The sequence below is a fragment of the Thamnophis sirtalis genome, unplaced genomic scaffold, assembly GCF_051295495.1.
Source record: "Thamnophis sirtalis isolate CommonGarterSnake01/CBP01778 unplaced genomic scaffold, rThaSir2_p1.2 scaffold_1, whole genome shotgun sequence".
Lineage (NCBI taxonomy): Eukaryota > Metazoa > Chordata > Lepidosauria > Squamata > Natricidae > Thamnophis > Thamnophis sirtalis.
In genome coordinates this window covers 112789117-112812782 of record NW_028261381.1, presented here as the reverse complement: position 1 = coordinate 112812782, position 23666 = coordinate 112789117, and the positions used below count along the sequence as shown (strand labels likewise).

The 23666-nt window shown below is 37.6% G+C and overlaps 1 protein-coding gene across 1 annotated transcript in view; it reads right to left on the bottom strand.

Annotated features, from left to right (window-relative positions):
• Positions 1–23666, bottom strand: part of SPTBN5 (spectrin beta, non-erythrocytic 5) — a 100076-nt gene that overhangs the window by 10644 nt on the left and 65766 nt on the right. The window contains exons 40-55 of the mRNA XM_087704455.1: positions 22668–22760; positions 20965–21083; positions 20179–20293; positions 19331–19444; positions 16026–16147; positions 13785–13947; positions 11742–11930; positions 10722–10799; positions 9849–10021; positions 9328–9418; positions 8244–8390; positions 7051–7188; positions 6538–6794; positions 5502–5688; positions 4153–4365; positions 2424–2620 (exon numbers count right to left, since the gene is read on the bottom strand). Coding sequence (XP_087560581.1) covers positions 2424–2620; positions 4153–4365; positions 5502–5688; positions 6538–6794; positions 7051–7188; positions 8244–8390; positions 9328–9418; positions 9849–10021; positions 10722–10799; positions 11742–11930; positions 13785–13947; positions 16026–16147; positions 19331–19444; positions 20179–20293; positions 20965–21083; positions 22668–22760 — 2396 coding nt within the window. The remainder of the gene's footprint in view (positions 1–2423; positions 2621–4152; positions 4366–5501; positions 5689–6537; positions 6795–7050; positions 7189–8243; positions 8391–9327; positions 9419–9848; positions 10022–10721; positions 10800–11741; positions 11931–13784; positions 13948–16025; positions 16148–19330; positions 19445–20178; positions 20294–20964; positions 21084–22667; positions 22761–23666) is intronic.

Here is a 23666-nt window from a genome sequence, read left to right as displayed (position 1 = left end):
TCGAAGCACTTCATGACTACAGACGTCAGTGCAATTATTCAGGCTGTTTATTGCTGTCTTCTTCAGGACTGGAATGATAGTGGCTGCTTTCAGACATGATGATGGAACCCTGGCCGTTTGCAGGGAAACAATGGGAATAGGTTGCTCTGGAATCAAATGGTATTTATGCACATCTCATATGTGCACAAATACAATTTGATTGCAGAGCAACCCATTGCTTGCAAAATTAGTACAGTATCTTTATTAATTCCAGATGTAATCCAAGCCATGCTTAAATCTAAGCAGGATAACCACTTTTTAAATACCCTGATGGTATTCTATTCATCGAGAAAAGGATCTTTACCTTGGCTTTTCTCCCAAACATAGTGAAAGCTTGACTTGGTACTAGGTTTTTGTTTTTAATATGCTTGGTTTTTATAACTTCAATATGGCTTTTATGTTGTTTTGATTTTTGTTTGCGAGCTTCCCAGAGTTTGTTAAAGAAGGGCAGATACATACATATTTTAAGTAAATAAATAAATAACATATTCCTGATAAATCAGAAGGGGTATTTGTAATTTCTACCTAACTTCCTATATATAGAATTTCAAATTTTGATTATCAAAGGTAAAATGATAAAACAACATGCAGTTTTCATACAGAAGACAAATAGACTTAAATAATAACATGGATTCTGAACTAGAAATTATCAGTCAAGAAGCCTGAATGCGTAATAAAGCTGTTTCTTTTGTTATGGTTGATTCTGCATTTTGTTGAGTCTGCAAGCATCAGAAATATTGTATGAATAAATACACCACAAAGCTGATGTTTTGCATTCATAAATCTGAACTAGAGTAAAATGTATATAATTTTTTAAATTCTTGAAATGTGTAAGAATTAAAAGTAAAGAAATGAAATTGCTTTCATAGAATTTATGCCGTCCAGGAAAAACAGAATACCGTATATACTCGAGTATAGGCCGACCCGAATATAAGCCAAGGTACCTAATTTTACCACAAAAAACTGGAAAAGTTATTGACTCAAGTATAAGCCTAGGGTGGGAAATGCAGCAGCTACCGATAAATTTCAAAAATAAAAATAGATACCAATAATGCCATTGCCCATTGAATAACATATACAGCCTGCCTGTGCCCATTAAATATACAGTAGCCATTGTAAAAATTTGCTCTGCATAACAAATTATTATCACACAATACCGGTGTATTCAATGAAATACTTCACTCACCTCATGATGCTGATGTCCCGCTGTGATGATGATGTCCCGCCTCCTATGACACACGGCACAGTGATTCCTATCATTGGATCACTGTACCAGAGGAGGTGGGACATCGCTATGTGGCTGCTTGCCATAACAAGGAGGAGGTGGGACATCGTTGCAGAGCGGCAGGAGGGGGAGGAAGGGGAATCGTAAGATAGCCCTGCATTACATTAGAACGTGAGGAGTGGGGATGGTGCGGTGCACGCTGCGCGGCAAACTGACACAGAGGGAGGGGAAACTCAGGGGTGCTGGGCCATTCACGAGCGTCACCCAGCGGCATGGCCCTGCCCCTTTTTCTCTTCCATTTCGGGCAAATTTTTCACTGACTCGAGTATAAGCCGAGGCGGCTTTTTTCAGCTCAAAAAGTGGGCTGAAAAACTAGGCTTATACTTGAGTATATACAGTACATTGATATGGAAATCCTAACATGCCTTGTTATTCCCAGCTGTTTATGTATGAATACATACGCTTCATTATACAAAAATTCCAATTACAAAGGAGTTCCCACCCAGTTTACTGAAGATGGCTTAATTAAGAATGCAAATATGAAAAAAAATTGTTAAGGGATAAACAGCCCCATAGTTCTAACTTCTACATCTCTCTCCAACCTCTTGATCTGTTTTCCCATGCCTTGTAACATTTGCCCTATTTATGTTAATTATTGTGTCTACAGCTTCTTAATGCTCGTATCCTCTGGAGCCAACCTGATTTTAATAGCACTTCTGGGATTTTCTATTAAGAAGTGATTGCTAGCCATCAGAAACTGTCTGCAACTAGCTAAGCTATAATTTCCTTTGTCTGTTTTCTTCTTTGCCTTTTGACCATCTCCCCTCTGATACAACCAACAGCTGCCATACGTAAGAGGATCTGCATTTGTATCTCTACCTACATGCCAGTGTAGGCATGCTGATATTCTTGAAAATGCAATAAACCTTATTGTGAAAATTAAGAAAACGTGTTAAGATTTCATAGTTGATAAGGTCACATTTGAAATTTATCAACTCAATTTTACAACTCATATGTTTATGACAAGCAAAAAATCAAATAGCACAAATGTTTGCACGCAGAAGGAGCTTTATGAAATAATGCCAGAAGAAGTTTTGAAAATAATAGAAACTGTTTTACTAATTGATTCTCCTCTAGAAGGTTTATTACGGACACCTACCTTTCTGGGTTATTACTGTTCAAGAAATAGTCTCCTGTTTCCTTCAGCTTCTCAATTCGGGATTTGAATCCCTCCAGATCAAGCTTTGTAGCTTCCATTTTACGTAACAGTGCTTGAGTTGATTCTTCATTTCTCCCATAATCTGGAGTTTCTAGCAGAAGTCCTTTTTCTGCCATCCAGGATTCTACTTCCAAAAGCTAAAAGAAAAGCAGGGCTGATGGGATTTGCACATGAAACAGATTGTTGTAATCTGCTGAAACAGAACTATATTCAATAGAGACAAAACAAATTAGGCACGCTCTCAACTAAATATGTGGATCAGTGTAAATCCTATCCATGCCAGTATAGCATATATACATATATTAGTCCCTTCTGTCAAGTATTCAACACATTATTTTTATGCAAAAACTTATGCAATGTTGTTGTTACTTGCAAAGTCATCTCTGACTCATCACGATCCCATGGACAACATTCCTCCAGGCCTTCCTGTCGTCTACCATCCTCTGGAGTCCATTTATGCTCACGCTGACTGCTTCAGTGACTCCATCTAGCACCTCATTCTCTGTTGTCCCCTTCTTCTTTTGCCCTCAATCTTTCCCAGCAATAGGCTCTTCTCCAGTGAGTCCTTCCTTCTCATTAGGTGGCCAAAGTATTTGAGTTTCATCTTCAGGATCTGGCCTTCTAAAGAGCAGTCAGGGCTGATCTTCTCTAGGACTGACCGGTTTGATCACCTTGCAGTCCAAGGGACTCACAAGAGTCTTCTTCAGCACCAGAGTTCAAAGGTACACAGGAACATGTTGACTCAATGCTGACAGGATTCCTCATAAAATTCTAAGGAAGAGGAATGGTAACTGCAGGAAAGAAAGCCCTACAGCATTCTGCTTCAGATCAGGAAAAGGAACAAAATTGAAAAAACAACAACAGTACAATACTTTGATTTTTGTGGAGTCAGATTTTTCCAAAAAGAGGAAACATTATATTTCTTTTTATTCATTTAACACTTAATTTAATAAAAACTAGGCAGTGGTTCGGTGGCTAAGATGCTGAGATTGCCAGTCAGAAAGATTGGCAGTTGGTGGTTTGAATCCCTAGTGCCACATAACAGAGTGAGCTCCCGTTACTTGTCCCAGCTTCTGCCAATCTAGCAGTTCTAAAGCATGTACAAAATGTTAGTAGAAAAATAGGGACCACCTTTGTGGGAAAGTAACGGCATTCCGTGCACATTTGGCATCTAGTCATGCTGGCCACATGGCCACGGAGAAATCTTCAGACAGTGCTGGCTCTTCGGCTTTGAAAAGAGCACTGCCCCTAGAATCAGGAACAACTAGCACATATGTGCAAGGGGAACTTTTACCTTTACGTAGGCAGTAATATCCATTCAGACTCTAATAATGTATTTGCTAAATTAATGGAAAATATATCACTCTCCACATATCTGAAGACAGAGACAAGCAAATAACATGTCTAGTCACACCAAATGGCTTCCCTGATTTTGCTTGTCTATATCTCATCAACCCATGGAAAGATGCTCATGAATTGCAAAAACTCCTTGTAATAACATAGTTGAAACAGAAATGGGTTAGAAGAGAAGGATTGCATCAGGGTAAAGAAATTTGGTCAGTTCAGCTGAATTGGTTTGAAAAAGAAGTGATGCCCTCTTGGCAAAACAGTTATAATTTGATGGATCTAAATGGTAGAAATCGAAAATGGCTTTCCATCGCTAATTTACCTCACTGAAAAAATGCTGGGCTTTATGAGATTCTACAAGCCTCCATCTTCTTTCCTGAGCTTCATCTTTCAGATTTTCAAAGGAAATGATCAGTTCCTTTATTTGTTCCAAGATTGTCTGGGAAGCAACATCTTTTTCCTGCATCAGCTTTTGCCCAGAACTGATAACTCTTTTAATCAAGGCATCACGGCTGTTAATCTCATTCTCTAAATTCTGGAAAATACAAGATAAGAGATACATGTATTTTAAAAATGTAAGGATTTATTCCATATATTCATCAGTGTGTCTGTTTTTAGGTTGTCAAGCTGCGGCACACCTCTTTTAGATTATGTTAACAATTTTAAATATCCATGCAGAGTTTTGCATCTATAGGAAAATTGCCAACATTAGCAAGTCTCCACTTTGGTGGATTCTCTTTAACAGCTGAATTGTCCTATACCAATAGGTAAAGAAGGTCAGCACATCCTAATTTGTTTCTCTAGCTATCAACTTAAAAAGGTTAGGAGAAAGTCGCACCTTATTAATAAATAGAAGGACACCTTTTAAAAAATGCAAAACTGCTCTGGAGATTTTAGATGGAGATTTAGATACTTTTCTTGTCACCATCACAGAAACTACCCAATTAATATTATATGCTTCTTTTTTAGATTACAAACAAGCCTATTTTGCTAATTACAAGAAAACAGTAATAATTTAAGTATGAATGAAATATGGCCCTGATGTAGGTTTTGTAGTTACACTATTTTTGCTGTTAATCTGTACATCACAATGTTGACTGAGGTGGCTTAAAACTGATTAAACAAAAATAGATAAAACTATCATTGTTTTAAATTATGGATTCAAGAGGTTAGCATGATTTTTATTTCTGTACTACTGCTTTTAACTTTTTTCAATAAATAATAGCAGATGCGATGCAGAGAATGTAATATTTGTTTATATTCACATAAGAGGTGTAGACCTATTTCTTCATAGTTTGAATAATAGCAGAAATAAGGGGCAGTGGTGTTTCATGTTGCAGAGGATTACTCTTCCTCTAGAAAAGTGTTTCTCAGTCTGAGCAACTTTAAGACATCTGGACTTCAACTCCCAGAATTCCCCAGCAACACACCTTAAAATTACTGAACTTGGGAAAAACTGCTCTAGAAAAAGATATTATTCATTTAATTCACTTCCTTATGATATGGAAGTGTGAAAACATGCAACTTTCTGAAGAACAGAAAATGAGCTTGCAGGCCTTGTGGTAAGCTAGCTAAAATAAATAAAAATAAATTTTAAAAAGCAATAGAAGAGCTGACAAAGAATTTCTCTCTGCTCCAGTATTTCCTGCTTTGTCACTCCAACTGTTTTACCTGGTGCTTTTCCTGTAAGCTTTGAACAGCTGCCAATGACTGACCATAGTCTCTGGAAGATGCCAGAGGGTGTTTCTCGTGAATCCAGGTAAACTCTTCATTGACATCCTGGAGGAACTGGTACAGCAATCTGTTGGCTTCCAAATGCTGCTGTCTTTCCTGGAGTGGCTCCCTAAAACTGTTGTATCTGGAGATTCAAAATGGAACCGTGGGTTTGATTGTTTTTTTAAACCTAATCTTGCATAGCTTCTTCTCTGGTACTATTGAACTGCAAACTAGGGCATATAAAACCTTTGCTAGACCTATTCTTGAATGCAGCTCATCTGTCTGAAACCCGCACTGCATATCAGGCATTAATACAATTGAGCGAGTCCAGAGATATTTCATGAGAAGAGTCCTTCACTCTTCTGCTCACAACAGAATACCTTATACCACAGCTTGAAATTTTGGGCTTAGACTGCTTAGAACTACCCCGCCTTTGGTCTGACCTGAGCATACTACACAAAATCATCTGCTACAATGTCCTACTTCTCAATGACTACTTCAGCTTCAACCACAACAATACACGAGCACACCATAGATACAAACTTACGGTAAACTGCTCCAAACTTGATTGCAGAAAATATGAGTGGTCAATGCCTGGAATGCACTACTTGATTCTGTGGTTTCTTCCCCAAACCCCCATAACGTTAACCTTAAACTGTCTACTGTTGACCTCACCCCATTCCTAAGAGGTCTGTAAAGGGTGTGCATAAGCGCACCAACATGTCTACCATCCCTGGCCTACTGTCCCCACTTATTCATATCCATTTCCTGTTTTCATAACCATGTTTATACTTCTATCTGTTATCTTACACATGCTTGACAAAATAAATAAAATAAAAATAAAAAAGAAAGATTATGAACTAGCATGCATTGACTGTTAAAATTAAAGACTCCAGGCTGATAAACTGAAGAATGATAATATTAAATGTGAAAATTAGAATATTTAGAAGGAAGAGCAGAGCAGGGAGAAACTGCAGAACTGTTCAAGCACCTGTTTACCACCTGGTCCACTCTTATCTCTATCTCATCTGCCAGAAAATGTTTCTCCTCCTGGAATTCTTGCACTCTGTTGATCAGACTTTGGAAATGGTCCCTGTGGGCATTAAAGTTGGCTTCCAATTCTTCCTGTTTCTTTAGGAGAGCATTCAAAATCAGTAGATTATCACTGCTCTTTGGCACTTTCATCTCGCTGTCTAGATCTTCCAACCATTTATCAGTCTCATCCACAACATGTAGAAATTGCAGAGCCTGAAGACAGAGGGGGAAAAAAATCCATATAAATAATGACATTTAAACACTGTAGCTACTACTAGTATCATTTGTGGATTGATCATTTCTGTCTCTATAACAGCCTCTCAGAAGCGTACACATAAACACAATGCATTTATTTTAGTATTTTAGTTTGTTGCTAACTGAAAGTTAGTTAACCAGTTAGTTAGTTGGGGAATTTCCAGAATGACTAAGTTACCACTAAAGCCTTGAGTTCTTTCCTGTTGTGTTTTACCTTGTAAGCATCCAGAATTTTTCTTTTCTTTTCCTCACAGTTTTCCAGCAACTCATCCCAAAGCTCATCCATTTCTTGGAGTCTTGACTGGAGGATATCAAAAGCATAATGCCTTTCATGGAGCATTTTTTCTCCTTCCTGCAAAAAAGATACTCCAAGTCATCTCTTGTGGCTTAGCTATGATGTCTTTAAGCAGCTACACCTCCCACCAATCTTATCATTATAATAAAATTTAAGTTATTTTTTTTATTTTTGCCTAAGATAAGACTGTAAATTATTTAACTAAGATACCTCCAGAAACACCATTTCAGTAAGTCTCATTCTTTGAAATGTACTGAAACTGACCAGGCTTTAAAAATTATTCAAAATGTATAGGAACAAGGGCATAGCATCTCTTTAAAAAAGATGTATCTTTTGTCAGATTTCTGCATAAGCCTGAATGAGAAGATAGCTAGTTTTACAAAACAGTTAATTAAAGTAACTGTATGTCTAATGAAACTCCTTAAAGGAGCCGGTTTTTTTTTGTATACAGAAGACATAGCTGTTTTAAGAATTAGAATTAAAATAACATATTTGAAAGGGACATTGGAGGTCTTTTAGTCCAATCACCTGCTCAGGCAGGAAACCCTATACCAGTGATGGCAAACCTTTTTTGCCTTGGACGCCAAAGGCATGCACATGCTATTGCGTGTGCCTGCGTGCCCACCCCCATAATTTAATGCCCTCCACATGCCATGCCCCCTGCACATGCACATGTGACACACCCTCTGCTACTTTGCACATGGCTTTCTTGGAGCCTGGGGAAGGTGAAAATGGCCTCCCTCGCCCCCGAAGGCTCTCCAGAGGTCAGAAACGGCCCATTTTCTGACTTCCAGTAGGCCCAGAAGGTCCATTTTTCACCCACCCCAGGCTCCAGAGGTTTTCTAGGAAAATGGCTCAACATGCAAACCAGAAGTTTGGGAACGGACTTTAAGGTTGCCCGTTGGGCCATTTTTTATCCTCCAGAGGCTTCAGGAGGCTTCCCTGAAGCCTCCGGAGGGCAAAAAACAGCCAATAAATGGCTAAAAAATCAAGGCCAAAAACCAGCTGGCCAGCGTGCACATGTACTCTAGAGCTAACAGGGCAATACCTTGCATAAAACATAAACTAAAACAGAACATAACGTAACATAACATAATGTGGTATTTACTTACTGCTTTGATTCTGTTGAGATGATTTTTGTTAGCCACAATCTCTGCCTGGAAAGTCTGGTGTTTTTGTAGTTTAGCTTGAAGATTGCTGGGATCTCTCCAGCTCTCATCAAGGGCAATACTGTTTTTTTCACTCATCCAGGAAGCTATCTTTGGAGAGAAAAACACAGTTATTAATACAATACAATAGCAGAGTTGGAAGGGACCTTGGTGGTCTTCTAGTCCAACCGCCTGCTTAGACAGGACACCCTATACCGTTTCAGATAAATGGCTATCCAACATCTTCTGAAAGACTTCCAGTGTTGGGCATTTTTTTTTTCTTTTAAGTCTTGTCTTGCACCCCCTTCCCCTCATTGTTGTAAGCCGCCCTGAGTCCCCTCAGGGAAAAGGGCGGCATATAAATCCTTAATAAAATCCATAAAAAAAAAAAATCCATTCACAACTTCTGGAGGCAAGCTGTTCTACTGATTAATTGTTCTAACTGTCAGGAAATTTCTCCTCAGTTCTAAGTTACTTCTCTCCTTGATTAGTTTCCACCCATTGCTTCTTGTTCTACTCTCAGGTGCCTTGGAGAATAGTTTGACTCCCTCTTCTTTGTGGCAGTCCCTGAGATATTGGAACACTGCTATCACATCTCCCCTAGTCCTTCTTTCTATTAAACTAGACATACCCAATTCCTGCAATCGTTCTTCATATGTTTTAGTCTCCAGTCCCCTAATCATCTTTGTTGCTCTTCTCTGCACTCTTTCTAGAGTCCCAACATCTTTTCTACATCGTGGTGACCAAAATTGAATGCAATATTCCAAGCGTGGTCTTACCAAGGCAGATTCCACTGATTAGATTAAATTCCCAACAGTTTCCCAAAACCCTGAAAGTCTACCAAGAATCAGGATCAAGCAATTTGGCCTCTCCCTATATTCTTTGGATTATACTACTGTACCATATTTGGTTCTTATTGGTTATGTTGGCTAGGATTCATGACATTTGTTGTGCATTGGAAGTTTTCAAATATATTTTTTCTGGTACAGAAATACTCATACATGTATGTATGTATGTAATCACAGGAAATTAAATGAACACATTATACCTCAAAAGAATTGTGCAGAAATTTTTGTAATAGCCAGGACTCCTTCAGAAGACTCCTGCGCATTAAAGCAATTTCCAGAAGTTTTTCTTTTCTAGGAAGGATAAATAATACTGATGATGTAAGTTAAGGCAGCTTGTTAAACTGATTTTCATTTCGGAAGTGATTATAAATGCAAGATTAATTTTTGCCAGGGCAATGGAAGGAAAACTAAAAAAGAATAGCATGAGGAAATGAAACAGGAAATGCCACAGCAGAGTTGTTCCTCAAACGGGCACATTATAAAAATCTTATCTGATTTCCAGAAGGATGAGATGGATGGATAATCACTGTATTTTTCTAGGGTTTTATTTGAAGCACACAATAATGTAGTTAATGAGTGGCAAGTAATAAAAAAACCTATTAAGAGAGAGGATACCAATTTCATTGTACACATGATGTACAATTACAATAAAGGAGAGGGGTGGGGTGGTTAAACCATATAGGATATAGAGATGAAATGGGAGAAAAAACCTGAATGGTACCTTCTCAACACAGCCTGGCACTTAGTCATTATATTCTCTGAATCATAATGCTGACTGTCCTTCAGCTTTTGGGCAAAGACAGCTATATTATCAACCTCCATCAGATGGGTGTTCAAGTCTTTTTCAAATTGCATATGCTTTTGCTGCAGACTTTCCACACTGGATATTGAATCCTGTATCAATTAGAACAAGTTAATGTAATATGGAATGGCAATTGATAAGAATTCGGGGAGTTGGTTGGAAATTGAAAAACGCCCCGGTTGGGAAGAGGTGATCTAATGCCATTTGATTAATCCAACCTATGCTCCATTAGAAAAGTTATGTTTATAAAGAGTTGTGTTTATAAACTGACTAAATGTGTATAAATCATGCATGAACAGAACAAGAGAAGGGTTTGGGGATCCTAAACAGGATTCAAATTATTTCTATGAAACTTCCTTTTTACTATGAAATCAAAGGATATTGGGTTCTTCTCAAAGCAATCTTTGTTTACTTTCAGGTCTACAGAACTCAGATATAATAAGCTGTCCAGAGTCATTTTATCGGTAAGATGAGTGGAATATAAATTTAATAAATAAATTAACTTTAGAGCATTGCAGTTTTTTTCAAAAATTCTCATTCTGCATGTACTTCTGCTTCTATTGAGTACATGGCAGCAAAACTGGGTTGGAGAATGATGCCACAGACCAGAAAATCTAATAATCTTGCTAAGCATGACAAAAGGTACATGATAGAATGAGAAATTCAGTGGGACTGTGGTAGAAAAAACCCTGAAAGTAAGTATTCAAAAATGTTTTGTTCTGCACTTTTATTCTATGCCTACATTTTCTACTTTTGAGTGAGAATAGTGAGAATAGAGAGTATTTCACTTACCCCCAAGTCTTTGTTTGTTAGGAAAGCCTCTTTGCTGCTTAGCCAACTTTCACTCTCTTCCACATAACCAAAGAATATCTGTTTAGGAGAGAAAAAAAGCTCTGTCACTTCCCAATATAATTACCATACATTTAAAAGTTCAATGGAGCTTAGTTGGAAATAAGAGTGCTTAGAATTGAACACATTGATGAACACTATAGTATATAAAAACTGTCCATTGAGCCATTGCAGTATTAACAAAGGAGAAATTTGTAGGTTCAAAATAGTGGTAGATAAGTAATCCCTTTGGGCAGTTTTGCCTTTTTTGAATTTGCAAGATTGCATAAGTATTGTAAATAGATTTTATCCACCAAGACTGGCAGCTATCATTGTTCTATTAATTTGATCTACAGCCATCTACTAGTAATTATCCATATTTGTACAGGGCAGATATGATAGTCACCAAAAGTTGTGATTAAATCAGTTCTCTCTAGTCTAAAAGAATTAGCTCAGGGATATAACCCAGCATTTTAACTTTTAACTGGGAACATTAGGGACTGAATCACGAATTTCTGCATGTGTTATGTGGTCCTTCAGTATACCGCAGTTGTTCCCTGATTCATACACCCTTTCAAAGAAAATGGGGTCCTTAAACACACCCATTCTTTCAAGATTTTCCCATATAGGGAGAGTAGATCAAAAGTTCCAATACCTTTTACATTTAAAATTGAAACCATGCCATGATGCATTTAACGAGAAATATCCCACTAATTCAAAATTACAAAATTTTTCAAAAAAAAGGTTGAGGCTGAGCTCAAGATCTGTTTCAGGATGAAAAAAAAAAGAAAAGAAAAGAAAAAAAAAGAAATGTAAATATACTTCTTCTCTTTGGAGAAGTCTATGTTTAAAGAATATTCACCAGCAATCACTGCTTCTTTGCTTCCATTTGCCATGCCGTAACTATCAATCAAAACCTTCCTTACAGCATTTACTCTTCTTCTTATGGGCTACTCCAGAATTATTTTTTTATTTTTTAACTACCTGTAAGTCTCTGGCTTGATGTAATTTTAGACTTTGCTCTTCATAGGCCTGGATCATTTCATTTAATGCTTGTTGTAATTTGATGAGGGAATGATGGATCTCAGGAGCCGCATAATGGCCAGAATTGCCAAGTTTCTGACCGTAGTTGCTAAGAGCACCAAATCTTTCCCCTCGAGCTTCAATCTCTGCCTAAAAGATGTCAGACAGATTGATGGTAAATGTTTAAACAGAATCAACATACAGGTTTTTTGGAAAACAATAGTAAACTTTATTCAGCAATCTTCCACCATTTATATTTATGTGGAAAGTTAAGGGAACATGGTTTGGGAAAGAAGGAAGGTTTCAGAATTTGAAAAAAAATATATATAAAGAACCAGTTATCCTCTCTTTCACCTTAGCAAAGACTAATTTTTACCTTAGTTAAATCTGGAAACCTTTAGCTATAAATGAAACATGTTTTTAATTGCACATTATTAAGACAAACAGTGTCACCCACAAAAGAGGTAAACTATATCCCCAAAATTTCAATTATCTTCCAGCAGGTTTCAGCACGTTTTCAGCAGGTTTCAGTACATGAAGCACTTTGATGATTGTATTCTTGATGTTAATATTAATAACGTCAAATGTGTTTATTTAATGGATATCTTCTATCATTTCAAATTTGTGAAAGAAGTGAAATCAGTGATTCTTAAACTATTTGACCCATTATCCCTTTTCCTGGTCTTGAATGTCACTATCCCCACAAAACAAAAAAAACAAAACCAGCCTCTGTTATTTTACCGAAGCATCTTAGTGACAGCTGTACCAAATTGGATGCATAGTTCACAAATAAGCAATTATAAATTGCTCCATCATCTCCAGAATACACTCCATTTACCGCTAGTGTAAGAACCTCTAAGTTAAGCACTGGGTACTATGAAGCATTCCAGAAAACCTTTTTTTAGTCTGCCAGTAAATTATGTGACTCACTAGCCATTTTAAAGGTGTGGATGATCCTCCTGCCCCCACCTTTTCATCAAAAGATAAACTTTTCCCCTCATCTTTATTTCTCTGAACAAATGAACTTCTGCACCTTATATCATTTCCGAGCAGAAATAGAAGACTGTCAGAATATATAATTACTCTTTTCTCCCTCCTTTCCTCCTGAGAATTTGCATCTTGTTCGTGAAGCTTTCAGTGTCTCATGTGTTAATACTATCAACCAGGGGTGAAATTCAGCAGGCTCTGACAGGTTCTGGAGAACCGGTAGCGGAAATTTTGAGTAGTTCAGTGAATCGGCAAATACCAACTCTGGCTGGCCCCAGAGTGGGGTGGGAATGGAGACTTTGCAATATCCTCCTGTCAGGAGTGGGGAGGGAATGGGGATTTTGCAGTATCCTTCCCCTGTCACGCCCACCAAGCCACGCCCTCAGAACCGGTAGTTAAAAACTTTCAAATTTCACCACTTCTATCAACCCCTGATGTTTCTTCTTTTTTCCTTTCCTTTTCTGTGGTTCTCTGTAGTATAAATGCAAGCTTAGCACGATACCTCCAAATGTGTATATTCCAAGGGAGCCCCTCTATAACTTGTCTTGACCTCAATAGACTTAATAGCATCCACCCCGAGCAGGATATTTATTAGCTTCTTTCTTTTTTTTCAACAATTGCTTGAGCATTTGGACATTTGTAGGTTTCTTCAGTAGCAAAATTATTCAAACCAATAAATACTTACAATAAGTACTCCAAATTGCCAGTAGCTCAGCTGATATTCCAGGTAAGTTCTAGACTTGCAAAAATGTGCTCATGTTTACACTGCTATGAATTTTAGCAGAGTTCAAAGAAAACTCAGGTTTACAGAGAAAATAGACCTCATCTGAGCTTAGCAAAGAATGTTCCAGCTCAAAAAGTAAGCACAGAAATAAGTAATGGAAATGCAATTACCTGGTATTGCTACAATCAATGTTATTTCAGTTGTCAAGTATTGAAATTGCTCGTTAGGAACTTTTTAAAGTAATGGAAACTATTACAAAGTTGGCAATGTATGCTGATATAATTCATACTTGCCTTTATTTCTTCATGCTCCTCTATCAGGCTTTCTGCTTCAGCTAGACTTTTTGGAAGATCCCCAATTTCGATTTGAATTTTGATTTCCTGAATCCAATCTAGTAATTCCTTCAATTCAGAGTTAAACTTCTGTAACTGGTAAGAAGATCTCAGCTTCTCACCCCTATTGTATACAAAACAACATGAATGTAATTCTATAATATAATGGCTACTTCAGCTTCAATCTCAATAATACACGGGCAAACAATCAATACAAACTCAAAGTAAACTGCTCCTAACCTGATTGCAGAAAATACAATTTCAGCAACAGAGTGGTCAACACCTGGAATGCTCTACCTGACTCCGTTGTTACATCCCCTAACCCCCACATCTTCAACCTTAAATTGTTTACTGTGGACTTCACCCCATTCCTAAGAGGACCATAAAGGGGGCGTGCATAAGCGCACCAGCATGCCTACCGCCCTGTCCTACTATCCCCCTTTATTTGGACTAATTTCCTTTGTTCATGTCCATGTTTATGCTTATACCTGTTATCTTGTACATGTTCGACAAACTAAATAAATAAAAATAAATAAATAAATAAAATAATTGAAACTCTTACTAAATATAATCTGCTGGAATAAAATTGAGTTTAACGAAAACAGAAAGCTTCTTAATTGTTGTTTACTTATTTCAAGGGAGATGTAAGAATGCATACTTAGACATGGTGGACTTTTCACATTTCTAGTTTTCAAACCATATGTTTTCTTTTAACAACATTAAAGTCCCTAGAGAGAAGAACTCTATTATTGTACATGCCAATTGGAGTCTGCTGCCAGAGTTTGCCTAGATTAACTTTTTCCCCCTATCCCCCAATCTATTTACTCCCTTTTATCCCCCGAATTGGAACCAAACTAAATGATCCAAAATAAGTAAAACTCTGAAGGCTATCAGATCCCAAAGGAGAAGAAATGTACCTTTGTAGGATGGAATATCAATGCCAGGACTCCTAGCTGGGTACCTTTGCATAAACCTAACATTCAACTCTAACAGAAGATGGAGGAAGTTTGCTTCTTTACAAAGATTTCAGTCCTTTTCACAACCAGCAATAGCATTTAGTGATCATCTGATGGATAATGCATTCTAAGAGCATTTATTAATCACCTAATGGCTGTATGATTGCCACATGAAGTTCTCTGGCACCAGAGTTCTTAAAATAAAGAATGGATCACCTGTTAAGATGTCATCTGTATCCTGCACTTAGCAGGGACTTGGACTAGTGGACTTATAAGGTTCCTCTCAACTTTCTGATTAAACACACCTATTAATACATATTGTAGAATGTGTTTGTGGATTCTAAATGTTGGAAGTCTATTTTAAATTTCCACTAAATAATGGCACAAAACAGGACAAACTAAAGTACAGTATGTGAAATCTACAGATTGAAGATGTAATAAGACATACACTATATTGCCAAAAGTATTCGCTCACTTGCCTTTACTCGCATATGAACGTATTGTAAGTGACATTCCATTCCTAATCCATAGGGTTCAATATGACGTCGGTCCACCCTTTGCAGCTATAACAGCTTCAACTCTTCTGGGAAGGCTCTCCACAAGCTTCAGGAGTGTGTTGATGGGGATTTTTGACCATTCTTCCAGAAGCGCATTTGTGAGGTCACACACTGATGTTGGATGTGTTTACGGGGCCTACCACTTTGTGACTGAGTTGCTGTCGTTCCCAAACACTTCCACGTTCTTATAATACTGTTGACAGTTGACTGTGGAATATTTAGGAGCGAGGAAATTTGATGACTGGATTTGTGGCACAGGTGGCATCCTATCACAGTTCCACGCTGGAATTCACTGAGCTCCTGAGAGCGGCCCATTCTTTCACAAATGTTTGTAAAAACAGTCTGCATGCCTAAGTACTTGATTTTATGCAACTGTGGCCATGGAAGTGATTGGAACACCTGATTCTGATTATTTGGATGGGTGAGCGAATACTTTTGGCAATATAGTGTAGGTCTGATAAATAAAATCTGAGTCAATAGGGCAGGGGCTGCAGTGGAAAAGACCCTTTTCCATGGACCCATAAGATGGCAATGTTTAAAGGAAGGGACATGGAGCTTGCCTATCCTATCTGCCCTAATGGGGCATACAGATGTCCTCATACAGAGACGGTCCCCCAGGTCACCTGATCTTATGCCATGTAGCATTTTAAAGGTAATATCCAACACCTTGAATTGCACCTTGAATTTACCTTTGTTTAGTCTGATTCTGCAGTTGTAACCAATGGTTTCTCATTTCCTTTTGTTTTGTAGTCAGTGTGTTACTTATGGTAGATGCATTCCTTTTAATTTGATATAGTTCTGGTTCCAGTGACTAAAAGAAAAATAGGCACTCTGTCTAGTTAACATGCTTTTCTGAAGCTACTCTTAGTTTAAAAATCTATTCTGTGTCAGGCTTTTATTTTGATGACACTTCAAAAAGCTTATCAGAATGAAAAGAGAGAGAGAGTCATTTAGTTTGCCACACAATCTTTGTAACCAAATCAGAGCAAGTACATATACCATTCAATTCACCTGGCCAAACATGTAGCTTGATATTTATGTATTTATTAAACATCAGCCACTTATAAAAACAAATATTCAGGACAAAAAGCAGGCAAAGGTAGGGAGAAAGTAGAAGAAAGATATGATAGAAGATCAAAAGGGCAGAGGAACTTAATAGCAATAATCAACATATCTCAACCTATAGATTAAAAAATCACAGACATTTCCAGAATTAATGAAAAGTATATAGAGGATTATTAGCATGGACAATCTCATAGGGCAGGGGTATCAAACTCAAGGCCTGCGGACCACATCTGGCCCATGGGGTGCTTAGATCTGGCCCATGGAGTCACTCTGGAAACAGCAAAACACTCATCCGTGGTGCCTCTGCCAGTGAAAATGGAACTCAGGAGGGCCGAATGCAGCTCTCCTGAGCTCCATTTTCAGCTGCGACTAACTCCTGCAGCCTTGTGTCAGCATAAATGGAGATCAAGCAGGCCCTCCTGAGCTCCATTTTGGCTGGCAGAGCACTCAGGTCACCACAGGTGCCCCCGACATGAGTGATGCTGAACTGGCCATGCCCCCCCTGGCCACACCCACCCAGCCCCCCCCAAAGGTCAAACACAACCCTGATGCGGCCCTCAATGAAATTGAATTTGACACCCCTATTTTAGGGAATAGCTTTTCATTATTCTTGATTTAACTCTTATCTACATCACAGCAGCAGGACAGAGATGGGATAAAAAGGTTATCCCTTCCCTATTTTGTACCATTAAAAGATAAAAATCATTTTATGGACTGGGATGTATACAATACAGATAGATTTTGGTTGACTGGTTACAGGTGTGGAGCATCAGATTAGACAACTTGACAGGAAATTAAACTTGCTGTTCAAGATACCTGCCTACACTTGCCTAGCCCTGCCCCAGAACAAGTTAAAAAGAACAATTGGTGGTTTTTTTCCTACTGTTAGGTAGCACTTGATGGGATGGGAAAGGAAGCCATCAATAAGTTTCTTTAATTTATCCTTCATTAAAACTGTATGGGCAACATTGCTCACCAGCCTCATTACTGTGACAGAATAAGGCTTGGCTGACATGCTTTCTCAGCAAATCATTGGTAGATTGCCCGTTTCCCATGGCTGGCTGGCTTTGCCTTGGAGCTTTAAGCTTAGCTGAGGTATGGGTGGGATAACAGGGGTCTTCCTGCTTGAATGTGCTGTTCTTGCTGCTCTTAAGAAATCCATTATTAATTCTGCAACTGGTTTTGGTGCAGTAGGAAAGCATGGGTCACACAGTAACATTTAGAGTTCTCTGATGGGACCCAGTTTTGGAATAAGTATAAACATGAGGATAATTAAACATCTTTGAGACACTCCCCAAAGCGAAATGTAAATGTAAATGACCTGCTTCAGCTATCCCCCCAGGAAAGCATGACTCTTGAAATAAGTAGTTGTCAAAAGGAATTTTTACTGAGAGAAAGTGATTGCAGAGAAGTCAGGCAGAATCCGAAGTTCCCGCACAAAGCATTAAGCTATTCTTCCCCTTTGAAAACTCCATCTCTTCACTAGTCCATCAGTAGCCAATAGAAGTCTGAAAAGGTGTTTTGAGAACTCTGAAATGTTAGCTTGATAACAGTTCATCCCCAGAACACAGTGACCTTGGTATTAGGTAGAACTGGCTGGGAGGAAGTTCATCATGTCTTCAAGATAGTCTCCTTCCCTAAATCCCACACGGTTACAGAAAAAGAAAAAGCATGCAAGGAATGCAACTCCGATAGTCTCCTCTCCCGCTCCATTGGAATGGCAGTGTCTCAGAGAGGACCTGGTAGTAAAATTTGAATGATGGGGACACCTTGATTTACCAAGTTACCGAAACCTTTATGTTGAAAACACAGGCACAATAAAACTGGCATTCTTTGAACTCAGTGTAAAAATATTCTGGTCATTCAAAAAAGAAACTAATCACACTCGTCCCTGAAAGTGAACAACTGTATTAGGCTGCAATTTAATTTGTTATTTAAAGAAAATTTTCATTCCACTACTCTATTCTTAAGGTTTCAAATGTAGAATTGTCATGCCCCCATTGGAGCTTGAATGTGTGGAGGAAAATGAGTTGAAGCTGGAGTCGATGGAGATCAAGGGGTGGTTTCATTGGCTTTGGAGGAATGTGGAGAGGAGCAGGCCAAGTCAAGCCAGGGCCTTTCAGGATTGAGATGGCTTGTAGGCAGGGAGGAACGGGGGCAGGATGACTAAGAGAGGCTAAGCAGTGAACATGAGGAGCGACAGAGTTCAGGTGATGAGCAAGGACCACCCCCTCCTAATCCCCGAGCACTGAGAGTGGAGAGAAGGTGAGAACAGCACAGGCTGACCTGACGACTTAGGAGAAGAGCACCTCACCCCGCTTCACAAGGCACACCTGGGGACTAAGATTGAAGGAGATGCTTGGGGAGGGGCATTTGTTGGGAAAAAAGGCTGAATTCATGGAACGTTGTGTGCCATTGCTGATGATTGGAGTTGGTTTTTTTCTTGCTTCCTGAAACCATTGCCTGTTCCTTTGCTTCCTGGACTCATTGATTTATTCCCTTGCCACTCTGGATTTCTTGCTTTGCAGCTGTTGTGCTCACAGCATTGTGCTGGACTACATGCAGCCAGAGGATGCTGGAGGTTTGTGTGTGACTTTGCTCTGGGACTTGCCAGAAATGTGGGAACGTTTCGGGGTAAATTGGAGCAATAAACAGGCAGTTTGAACTATCAGCTGACTATGTTGCCTGTGTGCCTTGCCCCGAGTCATCCCAAGAATCTAGATGTGGTATGCTTGTATTCATATTCTTCTGATTCCCTACCGAAAACTTCAGAATAAATGAAATTTCTGAAAAGAACCACGTTTTGGGATTGAGATTACAGAAATGAGATTTCTACACAATTCTAGGTAGTATATATGCAGGGCAAATTTCCAGAATCTATGTTAGAATTATTTGCAATTATATTTCAAATATCAATTATATGTTTTACCTCCATCTTGGATTGAATGATGCCAATTTCTCTCTCCATTTCATCATGCTTTCGAAGTAGATTTTCTACACTTTCAACATCTTTTCCATAATCCAATGCTTGTATCAGTGAACTCTGAGGATACAAAAAATGAAGAAAAGATGATAACTTGATTCTTTGCAAAATTACATCTTTGAATATTTTCAACCTTTTGATATTTCTATCAAACTTTACATCTGTATATAATATGAGGATTTATGAGAGACCTATAGAAAAAACCTTTTAAGCACTGAGTATCATGTTGAAATAAAATATAATAGTACATCCACAGTATAGAGTATATCTCTAGATGGATTGGGCATCATTGGGATTTGGTGGCATATAACTTTGATGGATGGATGGATGGATGGATGGATGGATATATATATATATATATATATATATATATATATATATATAGATATAGATATAGATATAGATATAGATATAGATATAGATATAGATATAGATATAGATATAGATATAGATATAGATATAGATATAGATATAGATATAGATATAGATATATAGATATATAGATATATAGATATATATAGATAGATAGATAGATAGATAGATAGATAGATAGATAGATAGATAGATAGATAGATAGATAGATAGATAGATAGATTTAAGAAGAGACAGGGAGCAAGAACTGTTTGATATGATAATGTTTGGGAATATTTTTCTGAATCTCTCTTTTCTTTGTACCTCTGACTGTCAAAATTCCCTCTTGATATTTTATTACTATTTGGTTTTCTGAAATTGTATCCACTTTGGAGAACTTGTCAAGGTAAAAAAGCACCTTTACAAATAATAAAATAAATCACCTTTTCACCAATTCTCTCCGTGATGTCATTAATTTCTCTAATCAAGGCATGGATTTGCAGGGCTTCTTCCAACTTCCTCTTATACATTTTAAGATCACCATGGAAACTGTTCCACCTGTCAGCAAAACATTTAATTTTATTTGAGAAATTCGAATATGGATTAGATCAAATATGGGATTAGAGAAATAAAACAGTTATATGTTTGGGTTTATTATTCTCACCAGCCCAACTTTATTTATCTATGTAAATAAGCAAGCACAAACAAAATGACATCAAAAGTGATTAATGTATAAGACTGGATCTGATTGGGTAACAATAAAAGTGCTTGGGAGGATCACTGCCCCAACCCCCCAATAGTACTGACTTCCATTCTGCTGACCTGTGTTTTCTGTCACCAGAAGAATTTTAATCAGACAATACCCAGTTAATTGAAATCGTACTTATTTTACAATTATATTTTTTTTAATGGTTTGAGTGCTTGAGGTTATATTGACACTTATTCCTAACTAGAAGATTGCCATTGCCTTAGCAATTTATATTTCAGTGATGTTTATAATAAAACTTTTTAACTAGTGTTGGGAATGAAATTCAAACAGTCACTCCCTCTTTACTCTTACACACCCATTATGACAATTCATTTTTACTTGAAGATGATATATGAAAGAAGAAGATCAGCCTTCTCCATGTAAACATCAACATGGGAATGTCAGCGTTTCTCTCTGTCTCTAGTCACATTTGATTGAACATTTTCCTCTTTGTTTGGATCAGCAGAATTTATCCACACACCTTTCATTCAGCTGTTCTCGGCGTTGGTATATTATTTTCATCTCTTCCTTATTCTGCCTCTTCAATTGCAGAGCAAGAACATTGATGCCTTTGATGTAGGCATCATCCACTGTGATCCCCTATAAGATGAAAGTAAAAGAAAAAACAGATAGTAAAGCAAAGTCTTAATTCTCTCCTCCCTCTTCTCCTTCTTTCTAGGAGTCTAAGTCTTACAAGTCTATGTTAAACCTAACTGTGGGTTCCTATTGAGTATCTGCATTTCTTAACATTTACTATCTCTCTGGATTAATAGAAGGAACATCTTTCAAATTGGCAATTTAAACTGCTGTGTCACTGTGTGTGTGTGTGTGTGTGTCTGTTTATTTGCTATGAAAAAGGGTAGAAATGGAAACAAAAATGTGAAAGAGTTTCCTTCAATATATAAAATTCAGGTAATCCTCAAAACTTACAAAACTTTGCATCTTGACAGCGTGAGTCCTATAGTTCCATTTCATTCAGCTGTTTACTGTTAAGTACCAGTAGTCCTCGACTTACAACAGTTCATTTAGTGACTGTTCAAAGTTACAACAGCATCCAAAAAAGTGATTTACGACCATTTTTCATACTTTCGACTGTTGATGCATCTGCATGGTCACATGATCAAAATTCAAACACTTGGCAACTGACTCATATTTATGACGGTTGCAGTGTTCCCAGGTCATGTGATCACCTTTTGAGACCTCCTGACAAGGAAGGTCAAAGAGGGAGTCAAATTCAGTGAATAACCATGTTACTAACTTAACAACTGTTGTGATTCACATAACAACTGTAGCAAAAACGTTGTAACATGGGGCAAAACTCACTTAACAAATGTCTCACTTAGCCACAGAAATGTTGGGCTCCATTGTGATTGTAAATCGAGGATTACCTGTAATGGCGCTACAGCTTCTACAAACAAAATGAAACTTAGCTTTTTCAAATAGATCACATTTGCTCTAGAAATAAATCAATTCTAACCTTCCTGACATTATGGAACATAAAGATCCATGTCAGTTTTCTAAAGGTAAAGGTAAAGGTTCCCCTTGCACATATGTACTAGTCATTCCCGACTCATATCCGTTTCAAAGCCAAAGAGCCAGCGCTGTCCAAAGACTCTGGGGTCATGGGGCCGGCATGACTAAATGCTGAAGGTGCATGGAACGCTGTTACCTTCCCACTAAAGATGGTCCCTATTTTACTACTTGCATTTTTACATGCTTTCGAACTGTTAGGTTGGCAGAAGCTGGGACAAGTAATGGGAGCTCACTCTGTTACGTGGTGCTAGGGATTCGAACTGCCGACCTTTCTGATCAACAAGCTCAGCACCTTAGCCACTGAGCCGCCGTGTCCCATTAGGGTTTTCTAATCAGTCCCAAATCCTCTCAACCACATAACTCTACACCAACTACAGAATCCAAACCAAACCTATCTCAGAGGATTATTATAAGGATAAAATATGAGAAGAAATGCTGTGCATACCATTTTGAAGTATATTCTTGGCATAATGTAATTCAGGGAAATAATTAACTCTCGCATTCACATGGTAAATTAGAAGGCCAACAATTTACAGGATTTAAAAACCCAACAATTCTGATGTCACACTAACTTTCATCAATCAAATTATCCTAAAATGCCAATGTCCTGAAATGTTATTTATTTTAGCTAATGGAAACAATATCACTTACCTCTGACATTCCTCGGAATTCATTTAATTTTTTCAAAAGCTGAAGGCAGTGTTCATAGTCATTCCCCACATCACCAATATTAACCATGACGACCTGGTGAGCAACACCAATATCATTAGGAGTCGATTAAAACAAAATGCAATTTTCAATGTTTAGCTACTCTTCTTGCTCACTGGAATTCAAGTTTATTATGGCAATCTGCTTTCTTGAATGCAACATCAATAACATATTAAATAACACCCTCCTGCGTTATGAATTGTTTTGATAACAGTACTTGTTACTTGTTTGAAAACAAGTAAAACAGTACTTGTTACTTTAATGCAAATTGATTCATTGGATCTTTTAAAAAAAGTCTGTATTCATAGAAGTAAAAAAAAAATCAGAAATCAGTGCAGAAGCTTGAAGGAATAAATGCAACATTTTAGTGAATAGATTTAGTAGTTCTTTTCTGACACCAATTTATTAGGATTTAATCCTTAGCTTTGATTCAAATCACACATCTAATTCTTAAAATCTTAAAATCCTGCAACCAGTGGCAGACAAAATGAGTGCAAAATCTGCTTTATGAAGAAAAAATGGTTGTTGATAACATTAAGATTTCTCTTGAATTTTGGGGAATATTAAATATTTTCAGTTGGTCCTACAATAATGTAAGAGTCCAATAAATCCCCACTTGCAGTTCATAAAATTATGTAACAGTTTTCTTTGTGCAAATTAAAACTTTCTAAAATACCCAGAATAAAATGAATAAAAATACTTAACAAAAGTGTCTTAATACATTTTGGAATAAGAAATCCCCCTCCCCTTGATGATCACCAAGTTAATGGTCAGAAGAGGTACATTTTGTACTCTTTCGAATATTGCTCACTTTTTTTAGAATAAATTTCTAGTGCATAACAAGCTCATATCCTAGAAGATTAGTCATGCATATAGAACAAAGTAGCAGCCTCTGTGTAATACAGGCTTGATTTATATCCATGTATTTGGAAACAGGAAAAT